A 21,861-nucleotide genomic window follows, 5' to 3' on the forward strand; every position below is an offset into this window, starting at 1 on the left:
TGTATTCAGCGCATTTCTCTATTACCTGATCGATAGTATGAATATGGTCTATTGTGGAGAAGCCGGTACAAAATTCTGCTTGGTCCTTTGGCTGATTGAACTCTAATATCATCTTAATTATATTAGCTATTATTTTTGTAAATAGTTTGTAGAGAATGGAGAGAAAGCTGATCGGCCTGTAATTTTTCATGTCCTTGATGTCTCCTTTCTTATGAATTAAGATGATATTGGCGTTCTTCCAAGATTTTGGTACCCTTCCCGCCAAGAGATACTTTGTATATAAGGTGGCTAATTTTGCTAACACAATTTCTCCTCCAACTTTCAGGAGGTCTGTTGCTACTTTATCCTCACCAGCGGCTTTGCCTCATTGCATTCCTTCTAGGGCTTTCCTTACTTCCCCTGTTGTTACTGGTAGGATGTCGAATTCTCTTGGACTATTATAGTTTCTTACAATACCATCCTGGTTCTTTTGACTTCTGTACAGCTCTCTGCAGAACTCTTCCGCCATCTCGACTATCCTATCTATATTGGTTATGACATTGCCTTCTTTGTTTCTCGATGCATACATCCAGTTTTTGCCTATTCACAATTCTGCCTTCGCAGATTTTAGGCTTCTGCCGCTTTTTACAGCCTGGTCAATTCTTTCCATGCTATACCTCCTGATGTCGGCTACTTTACGCCTATTGATTAACTTCGAAAGCTCCACTAGCTCTATTTTGTCAGTTGCATCTGAGACTTTTATCGTTTGTTGTCTCTTTATAAGATTTTTTGTCTCCTGAGATAGTTTGCTAGTTTCCTGTCTAGTGACTCAATTTCCATCTTCAATTGCACACTCTTTGATGGTACTAGTAATACTAACGTTCATTGTGTCAACACTAACGTCGGTTATCTCATTTAGTGCCTCGAATCGATTCTAAAGAAAAACTCTGAATTCCTGTACTTTTCCTCTCATTGCCATTTCCTTAATTGGTTTAATGCATATCAGTTTTTGTCTTTGCTTTTTTCTTTGGTCACCATTCTTTGGTCACTGCATCTGATCTTGCCAACTACTTTTACATCCTGTACAATGTCTGAGTGTGCACACAGAATGAAGTCAATTTCATATTTAGTTTTGCCATTCGGACTTCGCCACCTCCACTTACAGTTAGCCTTTTTACTGAAGGAGGTATTCATAATGAGTAAATTATTGCGTTCTGCGAACTCTACTAATAACTCCCCTCTGTCATTTTTAGAGAGGATGCCATATTCTCTCACTGCATGGTCTCCAGCCTGTTTCTTGCCTACGTTGGCATTAAAGTCGCCCATAAGAATAGTATACTGTTTTGCTTTATTAATGGCTGACTGTACGTCTTCATAAAAGCGTTCAACCAAATGATCATTATGGCTCAATGTAGGCGTGTAGGCCTGTACCACCTTTATCTTGTACCTTTTGTTAAACTTAATTATGATACTTGCCACCCTCTCATTGATGCTATAGTATCCTTCTATGTTGCCAGCAATATTCTTGTGTATGAGAAACCCTACTCCTTGTTCTTTTCTGTCAACTAATCTACGGTTACATAGCACGTGTCCATTCTTCACCACTGTATAAGCCTCACGTGTCCTCCTAACTTTGCTGAACCCTGTTGCATGCCGTTTAACACCCTCTAATTCTTCGAATAGCACAGCTAGACTAGCCTCACTAGATAGTGTTCTAGTGTTGAAGGTAGCCATGTTCAGATTCCAATGGCAGCCTGTCCGTACCCAGGGATTCCTAGAACCCTCAGCCGCATCACAGGTCTGACCGCTGCCTTGGACAGTTGCTTCGCAGCTGCTGTGGACTGAGGGCCAAGAGTTAATTGCTGTGTTCATGGGAGGTTGTGGCTAGGCACTGCACCAGGGTGGCCAATAATGCTCTGGTGAGGGAGTGCATTACCAGCAGATGGTCACCAGTGAGGCCACACCCCAGGCTTCCTTTTTCTTTCTTTTTAGCAATTCCTTCCTCACGTATTTTAAGTAGATATAAAATTGGGAAAGATTCGACATCTTTATTCGAACCGAATTTCGACATGGCATGCTTGGCAGCTGCACTATCTTTAAGTAGGTAGTCTGTTGCACTTTATTAGCATTGTATAAAACCACCTGACAGCCTATAAGCTCCCAATTTCACCTAGCTCGTAGCTCGCCTCACCTTTTTTCCTAGTTGTCTGAAAATCTAAATCCCCTATTAAAAAAAAAAGCACCCCGTGTGGTTTCGAACTTCTGACCTTGCGAGCTTGTGCAGGATTAGTGCCTTGAATGACCCTTCTTTCCACGTATCTGATTTCTCATTACTTTGCACGTCGAACAAAATGCACGCTGAGTGAGTGGCTACCTTACGCTGGTATTCAGCGGTTCAAGCGCATATATTACTATTTTTTCGATGAAAGGTATTTGATAACGAAGTTGTCCGGCCAACACCACTCCATGTAGCAACGCTTAACTGCATCCTTGAATAGCTTATTTACGCAAACGTCAAAAGGTTGCAGTTGAGATGTCATTTCACCCGGGATCAGGACTAGTTTTGTGCCGCAATCGTGCGAGAGTCTCTTCACTGAATGGGCCAAATGGCATCTGAGACGTCCCCACTACCCCACCGATCGCCAAAGAGAGCGAAGCCCCTCAACCCTCTTGGCTACATGTCCCTCTTGGCTACATGTCTTGGCTTGGTTCCCTCTTGGCTACATGTCTCAATTACTTTCCACATACAGGGATTCGTGCTGGGGCCAGGAAGTAAGAGACGTCACGATCTTTTCTTAATCATGGACGCATTTAATTGAATAACAAGTGCAAATGGCGTCCACACATATTGCCGTGAACGACATCTCTGTTACGTAAAAGGGTAACACATCAGCAAATACTCGCGACACGCGAAACAGGATACATAAGCGAGTAACGGTGACAATACAACGGTGCCTCAATACAGAGTAAACATACAACGACACAAATGATAAAGTAATAAATTAATAAAACCGCGCAATGTCTCAATATGCCACATTCATTCTCCAAAGCTTGTTCAAGTAAAGGAGGTGAAGTTCGTCTCACAGAATGTCCATGTAGTGGGAGCCTCGGAGTTGGCTGCTCGAGTCGGGGCCGAAGGTTGGTTTTTCACGTCGCGGTCTGATCTCTCTCCTTCCGCCGCCGTCTTCATCGTCTTCGCCATCGTTGCCTACGTCTTGCCTCTCAGTGATTTCCATCTTAGCTTCTCTACCATCTCGAGCTCATCGCATCGTCACTCCGACTCTCTTCGCATCGTATCTCTGACCCCTTTTTGTAGGACCCGACTCCGCCTTACCGGGGCACTAAACCAGTCGCCACTCTACGCGGCATATCTTTTCTTTCCAGTCCGAGTGTATCATCTTCGGCGGCCGCCCCCGCGGCCTACACCAGTATAAAACCCTCTCCCAAACAAAGCCGAGCAAGTAACAATATACAAACTCAAGCCTCAGGGAGAGTGATGGGCGAGCCGTCCGAAGACACTTTAATTACGGGCGAACAATGGTCCCGATGCTTCCGGTACTTGGTGAGCCGATGTCCAGACCAAGTCTCAAGGTTTCCATGTAGCTCAGTGTCTCCCGCGAAATTCTTCGTAGCCGCCGCTTCTTCGTCATTCACCGCCGCGGGCGGCCATCCACGCAGAACGCAGTAATGAGCCCTGGAGCCACGGAGGCTGACGGAAAGTCATACTGGTCCCGGCACAAGTGCTGCGGTGGCGTCGCATTCTCCGAACCAACAAAAGGTGCTCTGCTGCTCCCCCATGCCACAAATCTGAAGGGTGCGCGCCGATTACCTCCACCGTACACTGTCACACGGTCTGTAGACGACAAGGCGCCACCCGGTCCTCGGGTTTGCGCGGGGGAGCCCGTGAGAATAGTAGAAATAATTCTTCTGGTACTTCACTCCGGAATGCCCATTCGTTACACCGAAAGTTTTCTTTTCCTTTTTTTTTTATGCCTGGGTTTGAGAAACGAACGAAAACATCTTGAAAGGAGCGGGGTTCAGTCAGTGTTTGCGGGGACGTCACACATCGAAATGCATCTAGACCAGAATGGATGAAAAAAACAGCAGGGCCCCAGACCGTTTGCACCACACAAAGTTTACCCAGTCTAGGACAGAGTCTTTGTTCATCCAGCCAGTTAATTTGACCCAACTAGGTAGATTCGTTCATAAAGGCTTGATGAACGAATCTACCTAGTTGGATCAAACTAGGTGGCCAGTTTTGAAAGAATCTTAATCAGTACAGATGCACAGCATTCTTATTGCTACATATATATTGCCAGGCTCCTGAATCATGCGCGAAGTATGCCCTTAGATGATAGAAGGCACAAACCAATGAGTGCCATCTATTATCTTAGGACATACCTAGCTTTGTCAGAACATGCCTGAACATAGCAAAGAAAGGGCTTATGTTTAAGGGGCATCATCATCATCACCATCCTGACTAAGCCCACTGCAGCTCAAAGGCCAGGCCTGTGTTTCTCCTATTAGCCCGGTTATGTTCCAGCTGCAGCCATGTTATCCTCACAAACTTGTTAATCTCATCCATTCATATAATTTCCTGCTGCACCCTACCATGCCTTTCTTCTCTGGGGGTACAGTCCATTACTCTTAATGACCATTGATTATGTTGCCTTCTCACTGCATTCCATGCCCTTGCCCATGCCCTAGCGATGTGTGGAGCTCGCACGTAACCAGAGTAGCTATAAGGTTGTGCACAAAGGTCAGCAGCTACGCACTTGCGGCGGAAGAGACAACTTGAGGCCATAAACAAAACAAACCCATGAATGGCTACGGATGTCTGAAGTTGACACAAAACATTGTCGCCAGAAAACTTGAAACTGAGGTACCACTATGCTCGGACTCTAAGCTCATCCTCACTCAAATCAGGGGCACTTGGGAGACAGTTTTGGGCAGAGCATTTTTTTTTGTTTTTTTCGCAGTGCAGGTGCGCACCCACGCACGCTTGACGGTGCCATTATAGCAGCGACTAGTGACACTAGAGGAAACCAAAGCTGCTGGAAACTGGCTGTGAAGGCTACCTGTACAGTTCATACATGTGGCGGACCTTCGGAAATATTTTTTTGTAGAAAATTTTCCCGAATCCTATCAACAGCTCTCTACTGAATGGCTGGCATAAAATTCTGGCAATTATTACCGCTCAACACTGTCAGATTGCTAGCTGACACCTTCATTTAATTTGATATTTGACTTGCAAAAGTTCTTGTGATTAAAGAAATTTGATGTTACTGTAGCATAACCACGAGAGGCACACACTTCTGTCAAGTTCACCAGCCAAGTGAATTTTCCCAACAACACACACAGATTGGTTTGTGCAAATTTCTGTCAAGAATCACCATGCAAGTTCAAATTGATTCTGAAAGTTGAGTGGCTGGACTAACTACTGGAAAGCCCTGGGTGCACAAGACACAAATTCAACAAGCCAAATTCTACGATCAAAAGTGTCAATCACCAGTGATCGATTTGAATAGGCGGGGTAACGAAAGAGTTAAACCACGAAGTCATCATGATAATCCCACGCTCTGATGTGCGCTGGCAATGGGCGCTTGTACCACGCATCATTGCTGCAATATTTTATGGTGTATTGTGAAGCCTGTATACAGGACACGTGTGTTCGTAAAACGTGAAGGTCACTTTGAATTAATTTCCAAACAGAGGAAGTTATTTCCACTGTATTCACAAGCAGACACGTGGCCGTGTGGTAGAACACCCTCTTGTAACGCAAATGACCCGGGCTTAATCCCCACTCTGACCCAGCACTTTTCTGTCATTTATTTTATTTGCATCGTTCTCGATTTTTCGGTCACGGGAGGTGGTGGCCAAGTAATGCACCAGGGTGGCTGCTCCTGCTCTGGTGAGAGAGTGCATTGGCGGCGGGTGGTCGCCAGTGAGAATGCACTCCAGACCTTTTTTTTTTCTCAATGGTTCCCTGGTCTCGCGTTGTAATTCATATATGGTTGAGAATTGCCCAGCACCGGCATTAGAACTGCGGGCTTTTTGCCTGTTAGGCTACTGCGCTATCTCGTAGTAGCACGGGTTTCGTCGCACTTTCTTAGCGTTGTACAATACTACACAACTGCTTATCAGTCCTCAATTTCACATTACTAGTAGCTTGTCTGGTTTCCTTTTAATTGTTTCAAACTTCATCTTTTTAAAGTTACTAATATAGATAGGATAGTTTCAAACTCCATCTTTTTAAAGTTACTAGTATAGATAGGATAGTTGAGATGGCGGAGGAGTTTTTCAGAGAGCTGTACAGAAGCCAAAACAACCAGGTTGATACCGTAAGAAGATGATACCAGAGGAATTCGACATCCTACCAGTAATGACAGGGGAAGTAATGTAAGCTCTAGAAGCAATGCAAAGAAGCAAAGCTGCTGGGGAAAATAACGTAACAACGGATCTGCTAAAAGATGGTGGAGAGATTGTGTTAAAAAAACTGGCCACCTAATAATGAAGTGTCTCTTGATGGGAAGGGTACCAGAATCTTGGCAAAATGCTAACATCATTTTAATCGATAAGAAATGAGACGCCATGGACTTGAAAAATTACAGACCGATCAGCTTACTGTCCGTTCTCTACAAGCTCTTTACAAAAATTATAGCTAATAGAAATAGGATGACATTAGAATTCATTCAACCAAATAACCAAGCAGGATTTCGTACAGGCTTCTCCACAATGGACTATTTTATACTATCAATCAGGTGGTAGAGAAATGCATAGAATACAATTAACTCCTATACATAGCTTTCATAGATTACGAGAAGGCATTATTTGACTCAGTCAAGACATCAGCAGTGATGCAGGCATTACGGAATCAGGACATCGATGAAGCTTACATAAATAGATTGGAAGAAATCTACAGTGGATTCACAGCCACCATAATCCTCCATAAAGAAAGCGACAGAATCTCAAGAAAGAAGGCTGTAATGCAGGGAGACATAATCTCATCAATGCTATTCACCACGTGTTTACAGAAGGTTTTCAGGGCCCTAGGTTGGGAAGAGTTTGGGATATGAGTTAATAAAGAGTATCTTAGTAACCTGTGATTCGCGGATGACATTGCTTTGATGGCTAACTCAGGAGATGAATTGCTGGTCATGATTACAGGATTGAACACGAAAAGCAGAAATGTAGGCCTGAAAATTAATATTATTCATAAAATCAAAGTAATGTGCAATAGTCTCGCCAGGAAACAGTGCTTTGTGATAAGTGGAAAGTCGTTGGAAGCGGTAAAGGAATATGTCTATTTAGGAATTTAGGACTGGTAGTAACCGTGAAGCCGAACCATGAGAGTGAAATAACTAGAAGAATAAAGATGTGGTGGATCTCATTTGGCAAGCATTCTCAAATCATGAATGGTGATCTACCAATAGCCCTCAAGAGGAAGGTATATAAAAGCTGCATTTAAGCGGTACTTACCTACGATGCAGAAACCTGAAGGCTTACAAATAGGGTTCAGCTTAAATTGAGGACGATGCAGCGAGCGATGAAATTAAAAATGATAGGTGTAACCTTAAGAGACAAGAAGAGAGCAGAGTGGGTCAGGGAACAAACCGGGGTAAAGGATATCATACTTGAAATCAAGAAGATATGGACATGGGCTGGGCACGTAGCGCATATGTAAGATAACCACCAGTCATTAAAAGGCCCTGAAACACTTTTTCAAGTAACCGCGGAACGAATTCGCTGGAAGAGCTTATTGCCTCACGAATTCAATGCCGCAAAAATTTTAAGAATCTGTCTTGTACGCGCTGAGTTACAAAGATTTGTCGCACGCTGCCAACGCATTCTCTTTTCTCTCATCTCAATGAAAGCACTGGAAGCTAAGCAGAGAGAGATGAAAGGGGCAAAGAAATATGTCACGCACGCCTCGTGATCTTGAGCACTTTTTTTTTAATATGCGGCATTTTCAGTGTGACCGTGCGCATATGTGGACAAGTTGCGGCCTCTCGCGGCGATCTCTGTAACCACCGAGCCTACCATGTTCAAATCAGCTAACGGCTGATAAATGGGCTTTTTACAAATAATTTTTTAGCATCTTCTATCATTTGTCAAAAGAAGAGAAAGCAATTTTTAGCTGATTTTGATCATTTATTGTGAATTCCAGGCTGCATGCTACGCTATAATATTTGACTGGTGTGTTGTCAGGAGCCTCTACTACCAATCAGCAGCGTTTTCTGACAATGCTCAAAAAGTGTTGCTAGGCCCCTTTAAGGATAACTGACTGGATTTCTAGAGAAGGCAAATGCGCGAGGGGGAGACAGAAAGTTAGGTGGGCTGATGAGATTAAAAAGTTTGCAGGTATAAAATAGAAGAAGAAAGCACATGACCGGGTTGATTGCTGGATCATGGGAGAGGTTTTTGCCCTACATTGGCCGCAGTCAGGCTCATGATAATGATCATGATGATAGCTTTTTGATCATGCATAAGATGATTTTTAGCTCACAACCAGCGACACCAACACCGACGCCGGAATTTCTCCGAAACCAGTCATGTTAAAAGGCACACCGGGGAAGCTGAAGCGTATAGCCGTTCTTGCTCACAGCATGCTTTGCTTTCAGTAATAATCGGCTACACCACCGCCACTGCGGTGGACCCAGAAGGAATCACGCAGCGAGGCGCGTTCAAGCCACTCAACAATTCTAGCACACTCTAACTCAGCAGTTCTAGCACATTCTAGCCAGGTGTTGGCTCGACTACTAATGGCTACAATACCATCCAGGTGCACCACTTTTCTCAATGAAAAATGGTGCGTTTTTCAAAATCCTCGAATCTAAGCCAACCGTGGAGTTTGATTAAAAAAAATTGAAAAAAATCTATTTGCCTGGATTCGAATAAATACATTATGCTAACAGGAGTGACACATCAGCAGGATAAGCCCTTTCTGTAGTAGCATTTACAACTATCGAGGTTTTTGTTTAACTTACTTTCATTTTTATTGGAGTCTATCCAAACAATTTTTACCGGAAATTATGTGAATTTCGTTTCCCCTTGGCAAGTATATCACGGTACAGTAAGCCACGCTGCGCTTCGCAAATTAGGTCAAAACATTTTCAGCAACACATCTGGAGTAGGAATCGTTTAGACACATTCTGTATGTGTTGACAATTTCAGTTGTACTGTAGGAGGAACATACATCTGGAACACCGTATGTAACCTGGACACTTTGCAAACAAGAGCCTAAATTTTATCTGTAACGCTAATAAATAAGCAGTGGTGATTTGAGCAGACATGCTTAACTAAGCTAATTGTTTTATTTTAGTATGCATATGTGCTTTGATGATGGGTACATGCTTGCTTTTAGGTGGTGTCTCAGAACAAGCGGCAGATATCCCTTGACCTCTTGCGCACGCTGCCAAATAATGTTAGATTTAGCAGCCCTGATGCCGATGGGGTAAGTCACACTCTACAGTGCTTTATTTATTTCTAAGTGGTGTTAGACATCCCCTGTTAGACATCTACATTCTACAGAATGCATTGAATTGAGTCCGCCTCGATAGAACAAAGGCTATAGTGCTTGGCTGCTGACGCGAAGGTCCCGGGTTTAATTCCGGTTGTGGCGATTGTATTTCGATGGAGGCAAAATGGTAGAGATGCATGTACTGTGTGATGTCCGTGCACATTAAAGACCAGATAGTCAAAATTTTTGAAACCCTCTACTACAACATCTCTCATAATCATGTCTTTGTTTTGGAATGTAAAACCTCAGTTATTATTATTATTATTGTGGATACTTTTCTAAGACAACAGTGCAAGGCTGGTCAACTACATACATTCTAATGGTACAGATAAAGACGAGCACTGAAATAATAAGTGAAAAGACAATTATGCTAGCTCATCATGAACATGCATGAACTACGTGAATGAAGAGTCATCTGTCAGTTGCTACAGAATATGTAAACCAAGCCTAAAAAAGGTGCTGAGACATGCAAAAAACAATTATTGCCGAGTTTCCCAGAAAAGCATGTAGTAATTCATATGCTAATGTGAATAAATTTACAAGCGGGTACCTATGTGGGGGAAAAAAATGTCTCAGTGGATGTGAGAATTAGTGATTGTGATTCTCCACTAGGGAGAATTAATGGATGTGATTGCAATAAATTGAAACATTATGCAGAGAAAGCCTAGCAGCCAACTTGTTTAGCATGCACTCTGGCTAAATGCAATGAAACGCTCACATTGGGAAAAGCAGCCACCGAAATGAGCTAAATAACCTTCATGCCGTACATCATTTCAACAAAGACTGAGCAATGAGAACACAGCACATACTAAAGTATAAGCCATCTGCTAATCTTTCTCAAGATGAGGTGCTTGTTACTCAACAAGGCAATGAATACAATCCTTTGAAGGTCACTTAGAAGACTGAGTACTGAAAAGCACTACATCAGAGCTTTATGGGCATATGTTGACCTGTATGGCTATCTTTGAGGTGCTGTACGACTTAGAACTCGACATTTGAATGTAGCAAACTAAAAAATTTTAACTTGATCTCTCTTATTTGAATGCAGAGGCAGATTGTACATTTAGCCAGCTTAGAACTGTCTGTTCATAAATCTGTTCCTCGATAAAATAAACCAGGGAGCTCCAGAAGAAAATTATGTGGTCACCAATCACGATAATGCTTACCTTGTTGCATAGTTGCCATACACTATATGGGGACTGTGCAGTCAAGTAAGTACCATGCTCGCTAAACAGTTTATCCATTACACTTATACCTATGAATTTAATATGCTGTGCATGTTGTGGATATTCATTTATTTTGTAATTTTGAAAAAAATGTACTATTTTTAGTTTTTTGCTAGTGTAGTTTAGAAAGATTTGTTACATTTTATATTGGTTTTTTCACTTATTGCACTCCTCACTTTATTCTGATAACACATATTTTATTACATTAACCAGTCATATTCATGTAAGGGCATTGTTATATTAAACAAAACATGATGCTCATTGTCACTGAAGAACAGAATATGGCCCAACGCAGATCAATTACAAGCACTCGACTTTTTGTTTGATACAGCACTCGTTCACTCAATTTCATCTGAAAGCTTTGTCCAGCAATCATGCAGTCAACCAAAACATTATCCTGAAGGTGGCCCTTAGTGCAAAAGTTCAACTTGATGCATATGTTTGACATTGAAGGTTGTCCAAACACATGCAGTGCCTGTTGCTTGTCATACTTTCATATTCTTACCTGGGAATGGCTGCACAGTTCTTATGTGCACAGCTAATGTGGGTTTGCCTGCATGTCTCAAGGTATGCTTTGTGCAAAATGTCATTACAGCAGGTTTTCTTTAAAAAATCTTGAACAATCTTAAAGTGATCCTGAACCACTTCTGCAGGTAATTATCTATTGGAGTTTATTGCTTCTCGGATCAATTGATCGCCGCGAAAATTTCTCAAATTCATCTAAAAATAGGAGAGTTATTCGGCTCAGTGGTGGAGCGTGGGATGCGTTGTTCGAGGGCTGCAGGTATGGGTCTTGCCAGTGGTGGGTTGTTTTTTCGTCCACTTTTTTTTTACATTTGCATTGCAATTACTTCTGATAATGTCCCCTATGCTTTCCCTGGCATTATTGTCTGTTAGTTTTCATCATTATAAGGATTGGTTGTGAACTTTAAGTGCCTTCTGTCTTCTTTTGTCCCAATGAGCACGCTGGAGGGCTGATGTGGGGGAAATAAGCTACATCACATGACTGCTTTCTCTAGGGTTGATTCTGGAGCAGGCTAGTGTCGCAGATATGTCATTTTAGCAGGCTTTAGAGTGCAGTGCCCCAGCATCTGTGGCACGCCATGGCAAGAAGCACGTGTTATTAAAATGCCACTCTTGGTTTAGTAGGATCTATGAACCAATAGCAGGAATTTGTTGTGTGATAAAGTTATGCTGTGTGACAGCCATCTGAAGAGCGTGAGCTTCATCTGTATGAAGAGAGGGCGCTGAAAAAAGTGGCCACTTTTAGCTGCACTTGTGAGCTCTCCTTGCCCTGCATGACTACAAGATTTAATTGAGCTGTTCTCAGCAGCAGTTGCTTTCTGCTATATGTGTTTTCACCAAGCATGAAGGATGTTTCAGGACCTCTTTACACTGACAAATATATCTTTAGGTTAGGACTTGGTATTTTGTATCAATTTTTCTTGTTTTAGTTTTAAAGATAATTATATATATTGTATTATGCAATATTTTTTAATATCTGTAATTTTAACAGTCTAAGAAGGCAGTCAGATGCACCCTTATTCGATTTTATGGTAGTTTTATGGTATTCGATTTTATGGTAGTTTTATGGTAGTTAGATAAACCAGTGAACCACACTATATGATTTACATGGTGTCACAATAGAGCAGAACTTTCTTGACTATCGATAACCCTTGGAAACAATTTTGGAGTGCATTGGTATAAAGGTCATGTGTGGTGGAGCTTGGATAAATGCATACTTTGAAAAGAAATGTAGTCCATTCAGGAGCATGCTTACTTATATTATTAAGTTGTTACAATAAAACTGAAAGATTTTGTCGTGTTTTTTTTTTTTTCAAAAAGGGCTAAATGCAGAAACCAAAACTAGGCTAAATTTCACAGGAACATAAGGCAAGCCTAAGTATCTTCAACTTCTAGAAGAGTTCTACTCAAAATGGGGCAATTCCTTATTGTAACAAGAACTCAAAAAGACATTTTCTAACAGAAAATTTGCCAAAAATGATGACTGTTTCAATCAAACTGAGCCACATTGATTAAACCAGCACTGCGCCAACAATCTTCACCAAAACAACCAACACGGTCTCAGCCAAAATGTTTTATTTGTCTCCTAGTTGCTTTGTTGTGTTGACGTTCCACAATTAGATTTTGTAGGGCGTGTCGGCCTTTACTGAGAACATGAAGTCCAATAACAAAACTCGATTATCAAGAGTAAGAGGCCGACTTTCCTCCTTCTTCTAGCCTCTTAGTGATTCTTTTCAAGTTTAGCGCGACAGTATGATGTCCTCCATCCGCTCCAATATGGTATATTTGAAATAAAATACACATAAAATGGAGTTATTGGGCACCTATCCAATAAAGGAGTGTTCTGAAATGCCATGGCATAAAACGAACTAGAACAATTTTCAAGCCCTTCAATAGATGCCAAGAACCAGAAAACACTGATGACAGTCCAGAATAGTGCGCCCTTTGCCTGAACGGACCACTCGCTTTTCAAGTCTAGTGCTAATCACCGTTACGCCTATACGACTAAGTGTGGCAATGACGCAAGAACAAGGATGATGTTTTCTATCGCATAATATCACTGTACTGTACATTCGAATCACTTTACACTTATTTTAGGAGCTTATTCATGCCCAAATGAAATGTTCTAATCTATATGAGCCAAATACAAACTTTACTCCTCAATACCGACTATATTGGGTTTATGTAGATTTTAGCCACAATGCAGATTTGTAGTATTTAAGAGGGAGGAACATACTGGCAAGAAGTTGTTTCAGCAGTAAATAAGAAGTGCATTTTTCTGAGTTTCAGTTAAAGTGCATTTGGCTGTTTTAGAAAAAAAATGCCTCTTTTATAGGGTCAGTAAAGCAGTTGTACTGTTTGTGTGCTCTCAATGAGGAAAATGTTTCTATCTTTAGCTGCAGTTTAGTTCTTTAAATGGGTCAGCATTCATATGCTGACCCATTCACAATGCCCGTAGTTTTATGCGCATTCATGGTCACACGCAGGCATTTAACTTATCATCACTACCTCGAGCCATTGCATATTGGAACGGTCTTCCCGATCATGTTGTATCCATTTGTAACCGTGAAATCTTTCGTGACAACCTGAATTCGTTGCACTCTAGCATTGTATAACGCTGTTGCACCTTGATTTTTGATTTTTGTAATCTTTTATATATGTATATATTTTTTCGTCTGCTTTTCTTCTTTATTGTTATTTTGTTTGTATACTGACGCCCCCCTTACTCAATGCCCTTCAGTGGGCCTGTAAGGTATTTTGAATAAATAAATAAATAAATATGCACAAACACCTAGAGACAATTTACCCACAAAGTAAAAACAGTCTTCATCCCTTTTGGGTAAAAAAGGAAACTTAATACCAATAGCGAGATAGCAGAAACACTGTGTGTAACCTTTTATTTTCTCTGGAAAGCCTAAATGATAACCTCCCTGATGTCTCCCCTAGCAACTACACAACAGTACAATGTATTATCTCTTCAGCCTATTCACCTAAAGGAATCTAAAAAGTTATCGAATCCTCAAAACCGACATTATACCTGGGCAATAATGGCACCACTGCTAAAGTGCTGAAAAACATCAAGTAAACCTGCAGTGTTAATGGGTCTCATACTTGCCAACAGTCACTCTCATCCGGCATTTTTCTCATGACTTGAAAGTGGGTAAGATCGTTCCAGTTATAAAACCAGATACTATCTCTAATCATTAGCTCAAATCACTCACCAGCAGCTGGTAAAATTTATAGAATGTATCATTTACTCACAAATCGCTACTTTTCTTATTTTGTTAAATGCTTTAAAAACACTAAGCATCATAGATTTCAAAGATCACTTTCATGCGATACTCAACTTGTACTATTCCACGACCACTTAAGCACTAGTGATAGGCCTCAACACACCATTTGATGCCTTTTTTATTGACATCGAGAAAGCTTTTGATTAAGTCTTTCAGACATTCCTTCTACTAATGCTCTCTGAATTACATCTTAACCCACTTCTCTTTAACTAGATACAGGACTTTTTCAGGAACTGTCATCAGTGAGTAGAAGCTCAGAATATGGATTCATTTCTTCCTAGTGTAAACTCCAGCATGTCATGAGGTACAGTTCCAGGCACGCTCTTCTTTATAGTTTACGTATATCAACAACTTGCATGGCAATATTTCATCTAATACTTGCCTGCTTTCTGATGATTGTCTAATCTACCAGTCTACTACAACATTAATAAAATTTTAGATAAATACTATACACTCCAGTTTGGCTTACTAACACTAGACGAGTTGTGGCATGTTGGCTCATAGTTCTAAACAATAACATAACTGAACTTATTTTGTTTCTTAGACGCTAAAACATTCCTGCTGCAAATTATTTTCTGAATACCTTTATTGTGTTATCTCTCGATTGTATCAAGTATCTTGGTGTTAACATTTCATAGCATTAAATTGGTCTTTTTACATAGTAAGTAAGATAGTTGGCAATACTAACAGAACTCTTGGTTACCTGTTTCGTAACTTATATCTTTTCTTTCCAACAGTTAGATTAATAATGCTAGCTTACAAAGCACTAATTCATTCAAAAGGAGAATATGGGAGAAAGAAAAGTTTATTGTGACAGAAAAGCTGAGAGGTCGGCCTGAATCTATAATAAGAGAGTTCAATTTGGAACTCAGTCTCAATTAGCCTAAGTAAGTCTATCAAACTTGCCTGAAGCCATGCACTTATATTGAATTTCTCAGACTACTCTTACTATACCAGTGTTACCAACCTTAAAAATAAAGCAGGGTTATGTAACGTACACCTGCACAAAAATATTTCTAAGCTGATTTTGTAGTTTAAAATGTCTGAGTCCTTTATTTATAACTCTTCCATTTAATGTATGCCCATTGTTTCTGAGCCTGCATAAGTCTCCACAATGCTTTCTACCCACCTCCTACTTGCACAACATCCCGCCATCTCTCAGACAGCCTATGACTGGAACAGTCTTCCTACAAGTATCATACATCATACAAAGCCGCATGAAAAGTCATCGACACTTCCTTTTGTGTGCAACATTCATCAACATCTCTCGGCCTACCTATTCTATGACGCCCTCAGAAATTGGTTCTTTTAGGTACATTACATGAACAAACAAACAAACCTGCTTTCTCTTTATTTTTTATAGATTCGCAAGCTGCAGGAAGTTCTCCAAGCCATTTGCCTGCACAACCCCAGCCTGGGATATTGCCAGGGCATGAACTTTCTAGTTGGAATGTGTCTTCTTTTCATGGAGCCAGAAGATGCCTTTTGGTAGGTTACAGAGGTGCCAATGCATATCTTGTGCGAAGTCCCAAGCAGTAGTCAAAACAAGAGGCGGGTGAACCAGATGAAAAAATTAAGGGTTGAGCTACTTTGATATTTGACCATTGAGAAAGCTGCAAGTTAGGCTATTAAACATCATTAATTTTCTTACAAGACTGCTTTGTACACAAAACACGAAGCAGAAAAGAGGCAGGAGTGTGAACTAGTATTATGTTGTTTTCGACCTATTTGTATTACATTTATATGAATTGGTAACAAGATAAGCATAATCTTTATCCCAGGACATTATACAAGCACATTGCCTTTACTTGCTGTTATGCACTAGTTTTGCTGTTATACACAGTGTTATCATATGGTTTGCTTATGCATTCACCATCATGTGTTGATAGCACATAAAATGCCTTAACAATCTCTGTTTACAGACAACACTTCTATGGAAAGTATAGGGGCTGTTCTTAGCACTAGTAAATGTGAAGTAAATCTGAATAAATAAAAGCGGATGAATATATAACTTGCCATGGGCAGAGGCTGAACCTACAACCTCCCAATAATGCGTACAATGCTCTACCAACTGAGCTACCATAGCAACTGTCTTCCCATTGGGCATATATGTGCATTTAAACACTTTTTCTGCCTGTTGGTGTCACGTAGCACATGACACCAAATCAGAGAGTAAATGTTGGCAGCACACAATCTAGGTGTGGTTAAAAGAGAAAATGTTATTAGACAAGTTACATGATGCATAGTGCACACAGCTATAGGTGTTTACTAAGAAGTAATGACACAATGAGTGGAGGTAGAAGGGAAACCACATTAAGGGTGGCAGAAGATTAGCTAGAGTAGTGGGATATCAAAACTTTGCAAGCATAGAATGGACTTTATTGTGAGGGGTCAGGAACCACTTTTCCTAGTAACATTGAATGACCTCACTGTTGGAGTTCATTGTCTCACAAATTGATTGCCACGAATAAAATCCTACAAATCAGTTGCTACAAGTCCATAAGGAAAGAGTGGAGGTACAGGGATTTGTAGGACACTTTAAGCACTTTCTCTGTTCTCTTGTCCAACGAGCATGCTAAAAAACATAAGGCGAGAGACGGCTCTAGAAAAAGAAGTTATGTCAGCACGCTTCATGACCTCGAGCGTGCTTAATGAAACACAATCGCTCTCTCCCTTTGTGATTCCTGTTTGGGCAAGTGTGGCAACTGTCTGGCATTAGCAGACTACAGAGTGTGACGCTGATACGTTGCAGTATCCCATTGCAAGGAGCATATTTGATTGAAATGCTGGTCTTTACATACGTCGGCTACTGACCAGTAGCATTTTATTTTTCTTTAAATGCCAAAAAGCAGGCAACGATAGCTCTAAAGAGAGTGAGTGCGAGCGTCTATGAAAAGAGGGCACCTGAAGAAACAGCAGCATCACACTTGAAGGCACAATCCCTCCGAGCCTTTCTTGAGTTCTGTGCTTTTGCGTACCTTGCCGCCTTATAACCGAATGCTTTCGCTTCTTGCTACCGACTGCACCGACAACTCTCCCTTTTCATACCTTTCACTTTTTTATTCTCTTCTTCCTATCATCTTTACTTCCCCTTTCCAATCCCTAAAGGTGCTGAGCTATGCCCCTGCAGTGGGAGGCAGAAAATAGCATCCATTTTATTTCTTCCTCTTTCATTAACCTCTCTCTCTCTCGCACACACTCTGCTTCTACACTCTCCTTGCCGCACATGACTGAAAAATTTGGCTGAGCCGTTTAAAACATTGTCTGCTTTCCTCAGGATGTATTTTTTTCAACAACCCTGTGGGTGGTTCATGATTCTTCTAGTGCTTGTTGTATGCGTAACTGGATACCACTAAAAGAGGCTTCTGTCTTGCAGGCAGTGGACTTAGAGATGTTGTAGGTAGGTGGTAGTAGGAAAAATAATTCCTGCGTTATGATAAAAGCTGAATACTATGTAGTCTTGCTCATCATATCGACATTATTTACGTAGAAATATGAATTTGTGGTCTCTGTTCATTATTCTGATTAAATTAAAATTAATTTATAAACATTGTTAACACTTTTCAAGAAAAGTACAGGTGCACATTTCCAATATTCTATATCCTTCTATACCTTTGCTAATTGCTCTGCGAATGCATCTCATACTCATATAATATGTGACCACTTTTACCAATACAAGTTGCTTATAAATAGTCTACCCTAAATGATGCAGACAAGCTTCACAGTATTTATTTATATGTGTATTTTATTCTTATGGCAGGACAAACTCCTATTTCAGGAGCTTGCAAATCTATCAGCTCCATATGTGGTACCTCTTTATAAATTTATTACTGTAAATCTCCAGCAAGCACCCTACCCTACGAGGAAGGATTCTTCGACAAGATTTAGATGGGCGGCTCGCTCGGTCATGGTTCAAAATTCAAGATGGCGGCATAAGAGCCGCTAAGAATAAAGAATGCAAACCATTGCTTCTAATGAAATGCTTTATTGAATGTGCATGCAAGCACTGTTTTCACTTGCCTTCATCAAGTAAATAAAAAAACTGAATGAAACTGAAAATATTGGGATGGGAGAAAAGGCCGCATATTAGAAATCTAAAAAAAAAAATAAAGAAGGAAGGAGGTGCTTCCTTGGATAGGAATGCTTGCTCGGGATTTCACTGTAATTAAGATTGACCCCTCGTTGCCCTTCCCTTCAGCATTGAAACAAAACGGGTAGGGCCGGTTAGGGGGGGTGGGGCCCACAGCATGTGTGGAAACAACTATTCATTTTGACCAGATAATTTTTCTCTAGGCAGCATATTTCATTACACTATATGCTTTCGAAAAAAATATTAGTGAACAGGCACACCCTGGCTTCTTCTGTACTTCATAGAATAAACCAAATGCTGTGCTTTGAGAACATTTTATTTATAAATCAAAGCCATTTACAATAGATATTATACAGGGCATGTGTACTCTGATACTGGGTTTGTATGTGTTAAAAAGGCATTCCATTTCAGCAAGAACTCGCAAAATTTCAAGTTTCGCACAACTAAATTCAACCCTCTCTCTGCTTTGGCTTCTATTTCATTGATGTGTGCGTTCTATGAACACTCAGAAGAACACGACACCTCAATATGTTTTCTAGCATCGATACTGTGGTAATTGTGCATGTCTATAAGAAAATGCTGCAAGCACATCATCCAATTACAATATTCTTGGCAAGATGCACTGTCTGATGCATTTGTTGCTGAAAATCTCACTGCTGCCTGACTCACTGCAGGGGCATAGTTATATTCATTAATGCTGGCAGCTTGTCTGATGATTCGATTTATGTAAGCAAACAAATGTTCTTTACAGTCAGTCAGGCAGAATTTAGCTATACATTACACATGATGCAGAAGGGTCAGTGCCTCTCATATTTTTAACATGGTTTTTGCATAGCTTTTCTATGTGTCCAAAAATGACACTACGTGAAGTACTAGCCACATTCCCTTGGGTTCGTTCTTATGTGTGTTTCACTATGTATAAAAAACTATTATTTTCATACGTGTGGGAGCAGCTGAGTAATAAGAAGAGCTCTTGATGCAGGTGCCTTGTGGGCATTACGGAGCGCTACTTCACAGCCCATTACTTTGACCACAGCTTGGTAGGGGCTCAAGCAGATCAAGAGGTTCTCAAGACACTACTGCGGGACAAGTTGCCGAGACTGCACCGACATTTGGCGCAGCTTGACATTGAGCTCTGCACGGTCACCCTCAACTGGTTCCTTGCCATTTTCTTCGACTCCGTTCCTTTTGAGGTGAGTAACCTAACTTTTTTAGTTTATTTATGGTTTACATTTTTAAGATTTCTGGTGAAAATTATCCTTGTTAAATTTTTTGGGCAATGCATCAAGAGTAAACTGCATTTTCATCATTCACAATTGATTTTGAAATTGAATTTTCACAATTGAATTTGAAAATGGGTAGCCAGATTTCTTCACTTATGTTAGCTGTAACCATAGGGCATTATGTACTAAAGCTCATATGCAACACTTGTTAGTCCCTTGCAGTAAGCGAAAAACGTGCGCTGTTTTTGCGATACTTGGTTAATTTGCTTCCATGCAAATTTCTGGTTCTTGAGTTATCAACTCAGTTTTTTTCAAGTCTTTCAGCCCTCCCCTTTTCATCATTTGATACTAGGATGGTAGCCCTGAACACTGCAACATAAATCAACTTCAGCAAATGGTGTCTAACTACAATTGACTTTAATTCGGACATGACAGCTGCATCTTAGGAATACATATGCAGTGTTTATAAAATTGAATAGCCAGCACTGCAACCACAGTTGATGTTTCATGAACATTAGGGTCTATTTGAAAAACAGTTCTGAAACCTGGCATGGCTCTGTGGTAGAATACTTGATTGCTACGTAGAATGCTGGGGTTCGATTTCTGCTGGGATCCTGACACTTATTCTTTGCATTTCGTCAGGTCAATGCTGCCGATATCAGCTTTTTCTTAACACTCACGCATTAAAATTACCTATGTCTGTTCTCGCCGTTCCTGGGTTATCAATCACCTGTAGCACATACCTGCATACCTGTGGCCATGGAGCAAGAATTCTTGAGGAGGCGATACTGCGCTCGCTCGGGCACCCTGAAAAAAATCATGAAATCGGGCACAGAACTTATGCACCCATTGTCGCCAAACTCCGGTAGCGGAGGAAAAACACAAAAAACGTGCACGCCGCTCTCACCGCGCTCTCGTTCAAGACCACTCCGCTCCGATTCACCATTTGTGCTCCACGTCCAACTGGATGTTTCAGTGCGTCCTCGCCAGTTCCAAATTTTAATGTGATAGCATTGAAGAGCTCGAGTGGTAGGAAGGCCGATGTCGCCATTGTAGGTTGCGAAGGAAAAATCAACGTTTTTCATGGCTGTGAAAGTGAGAGAAAAGAAAATCTTTTCGGTTCTAGGCACGTTCTAGGTTAGAATCACACTCAAGCATTCTTCATGGCATGCAGCTGTTCTACTACAGAGCTGCAACACTGCTGGAAGTTGCTTCAAAAAAAAAAAACTACATGGATAACATGCAGTGTCATGTAATATGTCATGCAACACGGTGTGGCACAATCGTCGTCCGAGAAGTGCTTCTCAGAAACGTAGTCACGAGGCGTCGGCTCGCGATCTTCCCTATAGGTATGGTGGGAGCCCACACTTCTAGCGTCACCGGGTCACTAGGAACTTCGAAAGTAATTACCTTCCCATTACGTTCCCCTTGCAGGATGCGCAACCACTGTTGCAGTTGGGCACAGCACATTTACACCCCATCTTGAAGAAGCATTGCTCGAATCCTGCAAAGCGCTCTTCTTTGTAGCAGCATGAAAAGCGCGCACAATCATTCAGCGCTGCCGGTGTAATGCACTGAAGCTATTGAGAGCGCTAAAAAGACAAAATTCTTGTGTATTAGGAAGGGATTCGGGACAGCTTGTGGGGAAAATTTTTTCCCAAGGCCACCCGCGCACGCGCACCCACAACATGAGAGCGATGAGCGAGAGGCGCGTGCATGTGGTAGACGTCGTCTGCTTCTGGGCTATTACTAGCAGCTCGTTTCAAGTGCTTTGCAGCCAGTAGTTATGGCAGTATCAGTTGGTGACTGCCACTAAAATATCTGTCACATTTAGCCATCCACGTCACACAGAAAAATCTGAAAACTTTTGCAGCGTACGAAGTGCTACCACGATTTTCATGCGTCACGTCTATAGAAGCAGATGTAAAAGATAGCAACAGGCCGAAAGCGTCATCTGCCGAGCGTTGGCGTAAACCACATCGCTCTGTGACGCTATTGCTTAGCC

General features: G+C 41.2%; 1 protein-coding gene across 3 annotated transcripts in view; it reads left to right on the plus strand.

Annotated features, from left to right (window-relative positions):
- The window catches only part of LOC119187687 (uncharacterized), a 782,552-nt gene that overhangs the window by 208,125 nt on the left and 552,566 nt on the right, over positions 1-21,861 (plus strand). For 2 of the 3 annotated variants that reach the window (XM_075878472.1, XM_075878473.1), the window contains exons 16-18: positions 9,344-9,433; positions 15,907-16,031; positions 19,616-19,826. In XM_075878472.1, the coding sequence (XP_075734587.1) occupies positions 9,344-9,433; positions 15,907-16,031; positions 19,616-19,826 (426 nt within the window). The remainder of the gene's footprint in view (positions 1-9,343; positions 9,434-15,906; positions 16,032-19,615; positions 19,827-21,861) is intronic. The other variant, XM_075878474.1, reaches the window with a different exon arrangement.

This window comes from Rhipicephalus microplus, chromosome X, assembly GCF_043290135.1.
Source record: "Rhipicephalus microplus isolate Deutch F79 chromosome X, USDA_Rmic, whole genome shotgun sequence".
Lineage (NCBI taxonomy): Eukaryota > Metazoa > Arthropoda > Arachnida > Ixodida > Ixodidae > Rhipicephalus > Rhipicephalus microplus.